This window comes from Myotis brandtii, unplaced genomic scaffold (assembly GCF_000412655.1).
Source record: "Myotis brandtii unplaced genomic scaffold, ASM41265v1 scaffold513, whole genome shotgun sequence".
NCBI classification, from domain to species: Eukaryota; Metazoa; Chordata; class Mammalia; order Chiroptera; family Vespertilionidae; genus Myotis; species Myotis brandtii.
The window spans coordinates 4,393,126-4,406,563 of NW_005369552.1; the positions used below are offsets into that span (position 1 = coordinate 4,393,126).

General features: G+C 39.5%; 1 protein-coding gene across 2 annotated transcripts in view; it reads left to right on the forward strand.

Moving 5' to 3' along the window:
• Positions 1–13,438, forward strand: part of FRY (furry homolog (Drosophila)) — a 306,328-nt gene that overhangs the window by 158,568 nt on the left and 134,322 nt on the right. For both annotated transcript variants that reach the window (XM_014548562.1, XM_005877266.2), the window contains exon 3: positions 5,156–5,209. In XM_014548562.1, the coding sequence (XP_014404048.1) occupies positions 5,156–5,209 (54 nt within the window). The remainder of the gene's footprint in view (positions 1–5,155; positions 5,210–13,438) is intronic.

Genomic DNA, 13,438 nt, shown 5'->3' on the forward strand with positions numbered 1-13,438 from the left:
TCTTGCCTCCTTTGTCAAATATTAATTGAGCATAGTGGTTTGGGTTGATTTCCGGGTTCTCTATTCTATTCCATTGATCTATATGTCTGTTCTTGTGCCAGTACCAGGCAGTTTTGAGAACAGCTTTGTAATACAGCTTGATATCTGGTATTGAGATCCCTCTTACTTTGTTCTTCTCAGGATTGCTACAGCTATTTGGGGTCTTTTTTTATTCCAGATGAATTTTTGGAGAGTTCGTTCTAGGTCTGTGAAATATGCCATTGGTATTTTAATGGGGATTGCATTGAATCTATAGATTGCTTTGGGTAGTATGGACAATTTAATGATGTTGATTCTACCAATTCATGAACATGGTATGTTCTTCCATCTATTTATGTCTTCTCTATCTCTTTTTTCAGTGCCCTGTAGTTTTCTGAGTACAGGTCTTTTACCTCCTTAGTTAAGTTTATTCCTAGGTATCTTAATTTTTTTGGTGCAATGATAAATGGGATTTTTTTTAAATCTCTCTTTCTGTAAATTCACTATTGGTGTATAAAAATGCCATAGATTTCTTGGCGTTAATTTTGTATCCTCTGCTACATTGCCGAATTCATTTATTAAGTCCAATAATTATTTGATGGAGTCTTTAGGGTTTTCTATGTACAGTATCATGTCATCTATGAATAATGACAGTTTTACATCTTCTTTTCCAATTGGATATATTTTATTTCTTCTTCTTGTCTAATTGCTATGGCTAGCACTTCCAGTACTATGTTGAACAGGAGTGGTGAAAGGGGGCATCCCTGTCTTGTTCCTGTACTTAGGTGAAATGGTTTTAGTTTCAAAAGAGGACATAGGAAGGCCAAGAGACATATGAAAACATGTTCAAAGTCACTGATCATCCGAGAGATGCAGATCAAAACAATAATGAGGTACCATCTCATACCTGTCAGAATAGCTATCATAACAAATCAACAAATGCCAAGTGCTGGCGAGGATGCAGAGAAAAAGGAACTCTCGTGCACTGCTGGTGGGAATGCAGACTGGTGCAGCCACTGTGGAGAACAGTATGGAGTTTCCTCAAAAAACTAAAAATGGAACTCCCATTTGACCCAGTGATCCTACTTCTAGGAATATATCCCAAGAAACTAAAAACACCAATTATAAATGCACCCCTATGTTCATAGCAGCACAATTCACCATAGCTAAGATTTGGAAACAGCCTAAGTGCCCATCAGCAGATGAATGGATTAAAAAACGGAAGTACATCTACACAATGGAATACTATGCTGCTGTAAAAAGGAAGAAACTCCTACCATTTGCAACAGCACGGATGGACTTGGAAAGCATTATGCTAAGCGAAATAAGTCAGTCAGAGAAAGATAAATATCACATGATCTCACTCATTTGTGGAATATAATGAACAACAGAAACTGATGAACAAAAACAGATCCAGAGACATTGAAGCATCAATCAGATGCTCAAACATCAGAGGGAAGGTAGGGGAGGGTGGGTGTAAGGGGCAGAGATCAACCAAAGGACTTGTATGCATGCATATAAGCATAACCAATGGACACAGACAACAGGGGGGTGATGGCATGAGCGGGAGGTGTAGGGGGACAATGGGGAGTTAAGGACACATATGTAATACCTTAATCAATAAAGAAAAATAAACAAACAAATAAATAAATAATAAAGTAGAAAGACAACATAATGATCCCTATGATCGTCTTCAACAATTGTCAACTCATGACCAGTTTGTCGTACACTACTTGCACCTCCCCCCAGTAGTATTTGAAATACTAGTAATCATATCATTTTAGTATTTCAGCATGTATCTCTAAAAGATAATGATTATTTTTAAAATAAAACTGCAATACCATTGCCACACCTATAAAATTAACAATAACCTCTTTTTTTAAAAAAATATATTTTATTGATTTTCTACAGAGAGGAAGAGAGGGATAGAGAGTCAGAAACATCGATGAGAAACATCGATCAGCTGCCTCCTGCACACCCTCCACTGGGTATGTGCCCGCAACCAAGGTACATGCCCCTGACCGGAATCGAACCTGGGACCCTTGAGTCTGCAGGCCGACGCTCCATCCACTGAGCCAAACCAGTCAGGGCAACAATAACCTCTTAACATCATCAAATATCTAATTAGTGTTCAAATTGCCAAAGGTCTCATAAACATCATACTTTTTAAAAGCAGATAGTTTGAATCAGTATTCAGATAAGAGCCACACATTGCAATAGCCTTTTTAAAAAATCAATAGAATCTCCCCCAATTTCTCTTATCTCCCCCTTGCAACTTCTTTATTGAAGAAATGTCTTTCATTTATTTTCCTTTGGGCTGGATTTTGCTGATTGCATTCCTGGGGTATAGTATAACATTCCTCTAGCTCCTTCTAACTCCTATATTTCCTAAAAATTAGAAATTATTTCAAAAGGCTTGATCAGATTCAGACTTGATTTTTGTGTGTGTGTGTGTGTGTGTGTGTGTGTGTGTGTGTGTGTGTGTGTGTTTTATTAATTTTGTTGTGGCCCCACCCCATAACAAAGAAACAGAATTTCCGGAGGATGAGGCCCAGAAATCAGGATTTTAAAAAGATTCCCAGGTGACTCTAATGTGCAGCCAAGGTTGAGAACCACTGGCATAGGGATATGTGCAATCACTTAACAAACCCTGATAATGAGTTCCAACTGTGTACTAGGGATGTGGGAGATGGACAAGTTACAACTCCATGGAAATGCTGACAAGAATAGATGCAATCAAATTGCCATGTGTCAACTAATCAGCAACTCTTCCAGAGAAAATGGGAAGGGCGTAATCTGGGAAGTGATATTTAAACTAAGTCTTCATATCATTAAAATAGTATAATTTCGCCCTAACCGGTTTTGCTCAGTGGATAGAGCACAGCCTATGGACTGAAGGGTTTGGATTTGATTCCAGCCAAGGGCACATGCTGGGGTTGCGGGCTCAATCCCCAGTAAGGGGTGTGCAGGAGGCAGCCGAACAATGATTCTCTTTCATCATTGATGTTTCTATCTCTCTCTCCCTCTCCCTTCCTCTCTGAAATCAATAAAAATAATTTTTTTAAAAGATAGCATATTTGTGTAAAAATAATTAAGGAAAACTTAGTGTAGTGCTATATTATTTTATTGAGGCACTGAACCCAAGTTGTTGGTTAATGAATTTGTCTTTTGTGTATGGTAACGACTTACCATATCAACTTTGCCTACTAAAGAAACTTGCAATATGTTGCTTCCTTGATATGTATGCAAATATGTGTAAGCACAAAACATCACATTTATCATCATTCCCACCCCATTAGTAGTGGAGGAAAAATAACTTTTAGGCATGGGAAGTTTCAGGGTGTTGTAGGACATGGTCATCTGCCTTCCTCCACTATGGCAGGCTCTTGCCTTTCAGGTGGTAGTGGATGAAGGACCACCAATTCCCAACGTATGGACTTCTGAATTAATGCAAGGTTCTACAGGTCCACGTGTATGCCAGGCACTGTCTCTGGGCTAAGTAAACTGTGATCTCTCATGTAGATGTATTACCATTTCCCTAATGTAGATAAAATGAGTATTGTTGCTATCATAGGACAAAGCCATTTAAAAGTATCATTGGCCTGACCAGGTGGCTCAGTTGGTTGAAGCGTCATCCTTGTATACCAAAAGATTGTGGGTTCGAGTCCCAGTCAAAGCACATACCTAGGTTGTGGTTTTTATCCCCACTTGAGCATGTGCAGGAGACAACCACTCAATCTCTCTCTTTCTTTTCCTCCCCCCTCCCCACTCTTCTCTCTCTCTAAAATCAATAGAAACATATCCTCAGGTGAGGATTTAGAAATAAATATATACATAAAAGTATAATTGAAGTCATAGTACTAGGTCTGTCATTATGCATAGTTTTAAATATAATGGGTACAAAAATGAAATTGTTATTATGTACCTATGTTTGGAGGTGTGAGTGTATGTTTTGTGACAGGAAATTCTTTGAAAAATTTTGACATTAAAATCAATCCTCATAAAATAGATGATAGTGATGTTTGAAAAACTGTGAAGGTACCAAATGCCAATGAATTCTACACTTAAAATGTTTTTTTAACTTACAATGAAACACACACACCAAATGAGAGGATCTCATATTTAAAGAAACTGGGTGTCATTGGCCTAGACTTGGATTAATGTGATAAACACTTTACCATTACCAAGCAATGCTCTGCCTGTAACTTCAAGTGCTGGGAGAAATAAATAGAGGACCTTGCATTTCTGGAGCTTATAGTCTAGGGAGGTGGCACTTGCATCTAGGAGTGAGGTGGAGCTTACATCTACCTTAGGTATATAACATTTATTTTCCAGTAAAGGAGAAGGTTAGAGAAGTGAGTCAGGGAGAGGATCTATCTGGCAAAATGTAACTGGAGTCTTCCTAAGACAGCTACATTGGCTAAGTGCAGCATTATTTTTTGATGTATAACTTTTGCATGGTTTCTAATGCTAAACCAGATTTGAATACGTATTAACTTCCACACAAAACAAAACAAAATAAAAACCAACAGGTAAGAATAAATAGTTATAAAATGCTAGAAGGTGAGGTAAAGCTTTCTAATGTAAACAAAGGTGTAATGATTAGGACAAAATATTTTGGAGGCCTTTGTCACTATCCAGATTATTTCTTCAGAGATTTAGATGTGGTGCAAGTGAAGTAACGTGCCCCAAATTTACTGATTATTACTAGTAAACATGTGATTTGTAGGTTATTCCTTAATATTGGCCTGATAATTAGACTTTGTTTTGTTTCTAAATCTAGGGTCTTGGACTAGTGTATCACTTTCAACATTTTATTATCTATTAAGTCCCAAGATAGGTACTAAAATTTGTCAAATGAATTACATGGTTTTATAATGTGATTTCCATTGAAAAATGCAGTACAACTTATAGCATTAGATATCTAATGTTTTGGTTAAAGAGGAGGTATACAACAGTAAAGATCAAATACTATGAGTTAAGTTTAGGATAGTAAGGGAAGTTCTTACTCATTTGAAAACTATCACCTCTTCATCCCATAAAGGGAGAAATAGATGAGAAAAGTTAAAACAATAATGACATTTCACTTGTAATATTTAAGAGCCTCTAATTTTCTTATACATATTCTTCTTTCTAGGAAAAGCCATTGACGAAATCCCTACAACGTGGAGAGGACCTGCAATTTGATCAAGTATGTGACATGTCATATATGTTATATTCTGGTTTTTAATTATTTCAAAGTGTACAAAAGGCACGGGCTGGATAACAAGCTTCCTCATAGAGGGTGTGATCTTGGGAGCTGATCCTACAGCTTATTTACAGTTGTGGCTCACAGGAGACAGTCAGTAAATGTCTATTGATTTCAGTGTTGGAATAATATAAGTAAGCCCTCAATTGATTGTTTCCTAAATCTATGTATATCAGAATTAAACAAGCTGAGAAAAGATAAAGGAACTTCTATATAAACCAGGGGTCCTCAAACTACGGCCCGCGGGCCACATGCGGCCCGCAGAAAACATTTATCCGGCCCGCCGGGTGTTTTTGCCGCCGCTGTGTGCATAGGAATTTGTTCATAGTTTTTTTTCTAAACTATAGTCCGGCCCTCCAATGGTCTGAGGGACAGTGAACTGGCCCCCTGTTTAAAAAGTTTGAGGACCCCTGATCTAAACTCTTATTTAGATTCTTCTGAATAAACGATACAGCAGGTCCTTGAATAACATGGGTTCATTCAATGTCATTTCCTTCTAATGTTGATGAGATTCTGTAGGAACTTAACCCTGTTTGTATAAATTATTCTATGGTAAAATCGGTTTTGTTATATGTCATTTTCTTTAAAGTCACAGACCCTATTGATGGCATTAAGTGAGGACTCACTGTGCTGTGATGATCAGATGTCTGCACTAGAGTTTATTCATGTTTTCATCCTGTATTATCTTGAATGCCTACTATTTGCTTGAAACAATGCTAGGCCCTAGTGAGACAAAATCTAGGACAAGTGTTAACCCTTCAAGCACACACAATCCTGTGTGAGAGAAACCACCTAAACCATAATTATAAAGCAGTATAATAATTTAGATGCTAATCAAGAAGGTTATACATGAACAAAATAAGACAAAATAAATACAAAAAAAAGTTCTTTGAAAATAGATCGGGACTAGTAAAAGAACCTCCAACTCTAAATGGTAGGTAAAACCAAATCTGGCAGATTCTGGCTCAGTAAGTTCAGGAAGGCTGTAAGCATGTAAAAGAATGAAGGATAATAGGATATCAGGGAAGTTGGAGATGTGTTTGTGGCACTTCTGAACTTCTGCAGTTAATGATAAAGAGGACAGCGTGTTCTCAAAATCCTCACTCAGTGCCAAGGGCAGAGTAAAATACTGCAGAAAGCACCTCAGCCTGATATAATATAGTGGGGTTTTATTGTCTCATGGAGAACACACAGGGAGTACACTTTCTGAAGGGTGTTAAAACTGCCTTTAATGTAGAATCAAAAAGAAAATTCTCTGGCCCTTACAGTCCAGACTCATTTGAGGACTGACCAAAAATGTAAGGACTGACCATAGAGAGAAAACTTCCATTTTGTATTTTATAAGCTGTTCGTGCTCACAAGTTCATGCTTACAGCCAGTCTCAGAAGGCTGCATGGCTGCTGGCAGAGCTGGCTGGTTTCCAAAACGCTGCTGAAATGGAGTGGGGGCTCCATTGTCATGGAGCTATCTTCTCTAGTCTTGTCACCTGATAGATGCTTGCATGGTCAGAGACCCTGGATAAATGTTTGGGGTCATTATTTTGGAAATGTGGCACATTGTGGCTCTCACTAGTCTCTTTATGAATGTAAGTATTTATCATCTGTCTTTCATAATTTTTCACTCTATTTTGCATACTTCATCTCTATCCTGTTAGATCGTCATTGTCTTTTCCTCAAAAAATATGATGTTACTTTTCCCCAGCTTAGTGTACCTTTTTCTTTATTCTCTGAGGAAACAATACTTCCAAGTTTTAACATTGCAGATAATAGTTATCTTAAATAATTTGGCTTAAACACAATCTCTCATTTATTATTCAGCACTCTACTTCTGCATTTCAGCATTGTGGAAAAGAGATAGCCTTTGGGATACAACAAACCTGAATTTAAATCCCCACTTTGCCACTTAGTTAGCTGTAATACTTTTGACTCTGTCCTGCCCCAGAGCTACTGAATCAGAATCTGCAGCTTAATAAGATCGCCAGGTGACCCAGGCACACAGTTAAGCTTGAGAAGCACTGATCTGTAACACAGCTCTACATAGTCAGGTGGGAGCCAGTAGATAGTCACTGGTAACTTTCAAGTAAGACCCATATGATTATCCCCTCATCATTAAACCATAAATTTATATGTGAACAGTGAGAGATGGAGGCAACCTGCAAAGTTTATCCCAGGCCACATGGAAACATAACTAAAGTTGGACCACCTGTGGAATCATTGACAAAAAGTCAACAAAGTCATCTTTGAAAGTACCCATACACTGTTTTGACAGCAAACTATAAGAATTGTGATTCATTGGCAAGGTCATGAATGTATCAAGCTCTCTGTCTTTTCATATTAAATGTTCAAATTATGTAATTCCCCTTTTTCTGACTGCAAGCAGTAGAATTTTAATCTGGATTGACACAGAGGTCTCTATATGGGGAAAGAACATGCTGGTGATACCACTTTGCCTGGTGTTGATGCCATTGCTATTGCTGTAATGGTGGGAATAGTGGTAATTGTAGAAGTCACATTTCTTCAGTACTTACCTTAGGACAGGCACTATACTGAGTACATTCTTTGGACAGCATCCAGCTAGTTCCTATTTAGAGAATACTTTTATCAGTTTCTTCCTTTGAAATTTCACTGGTATGAATGATAGTTCTACACTTTCAGTGCCTCCTCTTGGGTGGCCCTGTTTCCTCCTCCATTTAACAAGCTCATGATTCATTTTTCACTTCCTAGAAGTAGAAGCAAATGTTAAAAATCATGTAATCCTTGATTTACCAAGCCCCTTCTCATGTGTTATCTCATTTGACATCACTCAGTACTTCCAAGATCTTCCAGAAGGTCTCATTTTCAACATCATCGCTATATTACACTTAATGACAATGAGTCACCAAGAGATTGCCCAGGACTCTGTGATGAAAGCCTGAAGGCACCAAGACTGGAATCCTTATGTTCTGACTATGAAGAATGTGATCTTCATGCTGTAACATGTTTATATTCCTAAGACCTAAGTTGGTGAGAATTCAGAGATAGGAACAAAGTGAAGGATCAAAGATCCTGTATCAATTAAGATTAGGTTTGGGTGCAAATGATATATAAAATAACAGTAGCTCAAACAAGATAGAAGTTTTTCTCATGTCCAAGCAGTATAAAAAAATCAGTTCAGTATCTATATATTTTTTTGTTTTCCTGTGTATGGCTTACATTCCCAAGGTCATGTTATGGCCCATTTGTTCTAGAGCTCAGCCATTCCATCTGGATTTCAGGCAGGAGGAAGGAGAAAGGAAAAAATAATTAGAAAAAACAACAACAAATACTAACAAAAAATAATATCTCAACATTGAACACAACACTTCTGATTATATCCAGTTGGCAAGCTCTTGATCACATAGCCCATAAGCCAATGGTTCTCAACCTTCTGGCTCTTTAAATACAGTTCCTCATGTTATGACCCAACCATAAAATTATTTTCGTTGCTACTTCATAACTGTAATGTTGCTACTGTTATGAATCGTACTGTAAATATCTGATATGCAGGATGGTCTTAGGCGACCCCTGTGGAAGGGTCGTTCGACCGCCAAAGGGGTCGCGACCCACAGGTTGAGAACCGCTGCCATAAGCTATAAGAAAGATTGGGTGAAATTTTATACTACCTGTCTCTACTAGATATTAGATACCCTGTTTTTGCCAAAATGCCCAATAGAGATTACTGTTTTCAGTTCTGTATCTCTGTGGTTCTACTGTGGAACTCTCCTAAAATTGGTCAATTTTCCAGTTTAAATTTAAATTTAAATGTGTGTGTGTGTGTGTGTGTGTGTGTGTGTGTGTGTGTATATATAGAGAGAGAGGGGGGGGTGTTAAAGCTTGTTTCCTTAGCTTTTAAATTCCTTTTGTATTTAATTAACTATTGGTTTAATAATTCTTAAATCAACCTAATTCCAGTCTAACCCTGTATAGAATAGACCTGGGGAAAAAAAGACCCCTATTGTTTCATAAGTGACAAGATGTCTAAATAGGATTAACTTTTTAAAGCTCAGTATTTGTGGGAGACAGGTCAGCCTAGTGACAGCTTTGCAAATGGAGAGCTAGAAATTTGTACCCTTAGTTTTCTAATTTTACTGTTTACAAATTTCATGAGTATAAACTTGACACATTCTTACACAGCAACTACTATGTGGCTACCATGTGCCAAGCATTACGGTCCACTGGTCCACTCATAGAAACAAATGTGAAGGAAGCAAGGTGCCTGTTCTGGAGAGACAAAGACACATGTAATTGGATAATTATAACCTCAGGCTAGTGAGTCAGCTCATGGTGGAAGAACCAAGCAGAGTAAACTGTGCCCTGCACTAGGGAGCCCAGGGAGGGCTTCCAGTCTCTGCTAGCAAGGAAGTCTTACTGGTAGTGGGAATTAATAATGGTAGAAGAGATTTCCAACAGCATTTTGAAAATGTATAATATCACTAATTTATTTTAAATGCATAAATTAATGGTCATGGTTTAGAAAGTGAAGTGAATGAAAAATTGTCCTGGTAATAGTTCCTTATTTGGGCAAAATAAAGAACTGTGCCCTCACTAACCGGACACTTTAATAAATCAGGAATGTGGAAATGGACACTTTAATAAATCAGGAATGTGGAAATGAATGTGCAATCAGAGGCAAATCTGGCTTCTTCCACAGTGGGAGAGGGAAGTCAGTTGAACTTACCGGACAGATATTTTTCTGTCTATAAGCAGAAATTATTTTGCTTTGCCATCAGTTATCCACCATACACACAGTTTTAAAATAGCTCAAAAGGTGCAAAGCCATCCTAGACTCAGAATCAGGTAACCCCTAGAACAGTGGTTCTCAACCTTCTGGCCCTTTAAATACAGTTCCTCATGTTGTGACCCAACCATAAAATTATTTTTGTTGCTACTTCATAACTGTAATGTTGCTACTGTTATGAATCATAATGTAAATATCTGATATGCAGGATGGTCTTAGGCGACCCCTGTGAAAGGGTCGTTCGACCGCCAAAGGGGTCGCGACCCACAGGTTGAGAACTGCTGCCCTAGAGAGATGTGTGCTAAACAATGTACACTTTTCTACCGAAACACAAAATTTATCTGCAATGTGGGAGAGATAGGGTAGGAAGGGACCAGTTTGTGAGAGACCTTAATGCCAGTGGGTGGAGCCTAATCCCATGCATGCCAGTAACAAAATAATCATAGTGGGGACTTGATGTTACTCTGGGGAAGCAATATTCATGAACAGAGAGATCCTTGAAGTTTGGAGGCATTTGAGAAGTTTGGGCATTGATAAAGACTTGAAGCTGAAAGGGCCAGAACTAAAATAGACACAGTAGGAACTCTAAAGAATGATTATAAACAAAATTATATATGAAGACTCAATATTTGTTGAGGGAAGGAGAAACAAAAAGGAACTTTAGTTTTCATCCCTGATTTGGAGCCATTTCCATTCAATTCAATGAATATGTGGGGCTGAAACCTCTAGGATCTGTGTACTGTGCTGGGGTCACAAAACAGTCCTGCCCTTGAGGAATTTTCAAGCTCAAGAGGAAAACAGACCTCTAAACAAATAATAGTGCTTTGTAAATGAGATAGCAGAGGTACATGTCAAGTGCTGGCGGACTCAGGGGAGTCGTTAATGAAGCTGGGAAGGTGGACAGGTGTGTCACAGAAAGTAATCAAAGGGCAGTGATGTTTTAAGATACCTGTTATTCAGATGAACAAGATGGGCTGGCTCATGCTAGACAGGAAGAGCTGAGTGGACAAAGATGCTGACAGTAAGAAGAGCAGAGAGCTGGAAAGTGCCCTGGGGTGAAGCTGGAAAGGTAGACAAGAGCCCATCGCTCCAAGGGCCACAGGAGCCACACTGAAGAGTCTGGACTATTTTCTTTGGATAAGGAGCTCTTCAAGCAGAGGAAGGCTGTGCTTGGGAGAGGTTATGAATCAGTTTTATATATTCTGGGTTTTCAGTGAGGGTAGAATATCTCAGGAGAAATAATGGACTTATTCATTTATATGGTTACTCAGCAAATACTGAAAGATCAGAAAGAGAGTAGAACAATGGGTGAAGAATTTCACAGGGAAACATAGTTAGAAAGTGGGACCCACAAAAGAATGCCCAGAGAAATGGTGGCCAAAAACGTGAGAGAACCCTAAGAAGACAAAACTTTCCAGGACAGGGGTGGCCCGTGAAGACAGTCTGTGCAGGGACCCTCATGAAAGAACCAGAGATCAGCAGGCAGGAGCTCATTGAAGTTGGCTTTGAGAAAGCCTTTTGTTATAGTGGCTATTCATTGACTTGTGGAATACATTTTAATAGTTGATAGATTAATATTAAATGTTTTAGGAGACTGACTTTTACACTAAGTTTAGTAACTGACTAGGATTGGCAACACTTACATTAAAAAGCAGTCCTAGCACCAGTTTCCTATTTCTGATCTGTGGAAAGCATCCTGTGAAAGAAGGACATGGTGAGCTTCCCATGGTAACTCCAAGTGACTTTCTTCTGTTATCAAAGCCTATAGACATCCTTTAGGCTTGTCTATAGGCTTTGGCATTGGTATAAAGGCCAAGGCATTTTATTTAGGACTAGTGGCCCAGTGCACGAAATTTGTGCACAGAGGGGAGGTTCCCTCAACCCAGCCTGCACCCTTTCTAATCAGGGACTCATTATGGGATGTCCAACTGCCGATTTAGGTCCAATCCCTGTGGCAGTCAGACATCCCTCTTGCAATATGGCACCGCTGGCTCCTAACCGCTCACCTGCCTGCCTGCCTGATTGCCCCTAACCCCTCTGCCTGCCAGCCTGATTGCCCCTACCTTGTCCCCCTGCCAGCCTGTTCACCCCTAACTTGCTCCCCTGCCAGCCTGATCACCCCTAACCACCTGTGCCTCGGCCCCCAGCCTAAGCTGCAGTCTGGCCTCCCTCTGCGGGAGGCGACCGGGCTGATCAGGTGAAGGCATCGCCCCCATCACCCCGGTGTTGCTGGCCACTGCAGCTGCGAGGCCTGAGCCCAGGGCCTCACAGCCACCGGGGCTTTTGGCTGCCTGAGTCCACGGCTGCCTGAGCCCCAGGCCTTGCGGCCACTGTGGCTTGTCCAAACGGACGTCCTGAAGACATCCACCCTAATTAGCATATTACCCTTTTATTAGTATAGATAAAGAGAAGCAACAATTATCTGCTTTGATAAATTCTTTCATCAACTTCTGTCATCCCTTCTGTCATTAACTTAGCCTATGATCTCATCAAAGTAAAAATTTTTTGTTATCTGTGCTTCAGTTTAAACTAGAGGGGGCCCATCAGGCTGGGCCAGCGAGGGGGAGGAGCTGAGGGTGGTTGGCCAGCCGGACTAATGCTGGGGTATTGGGGGCCGATTGGGGGTGGGGCCAGCTGGGGATGAAGTTAATTGGGGCCCAGATCAGGCTGGTTGGCTGCCTCAGTGCGCATCATAGCCACCGGTTGTTCTGGTAGTTCTGGTTGTTCCACCATTCCAGTCGCTGGGCTTTTATATATATAGATATTTGGAAATGGCAGAAGGAAAAAAAGAAACAGACATTTTTGAAGGTCTGCTATGTGCCCTTGCAGTATAGTATCTCATTTAGTCTTCATAAAAACCCAGTGAAGTAAGTATTCTTGAGTCCTGTTTTACAGCTGAAACAGAGCTTCAAAGAAATGGCAACATGCCCGTGCTCATACAGCCAATACTGGGCAGAGCTGAAACTTGAACCCAAGACAAGCTGATCTTCCCAGTACACTCAGGCAGTTATGAAAATATGGCTTGTGAAGGATCACTCACACGTATGGTGTTCTGAGAACATTAAGTCGCAGCTATTTGCAATTCAGTGTAACATATTATTTACTGATGTGATTTGTATAAATTTGAGATAATTCCAAATAATTTACTCAAACATTGTAAGTAACTTCTATTGGTGTTTTCTTCTAGATGTTATATGTTTTGTGGCATCTTAGTTTCTTAATATGTTAAATGTGCCACCTATAAACAGGAAACACATGTCAAAATAAATCCATACATTTATAATAGAGCTACTGACCTTTATTTTTTTAAAATTTTTTATTGATTAAGTTATTACATATGTGTCCTTATCCCCACATTACCCCCCATGCCCCCCACTCATGCCCTCACCCCCCTGTTGTCTGTGTCCATTGGTTAGG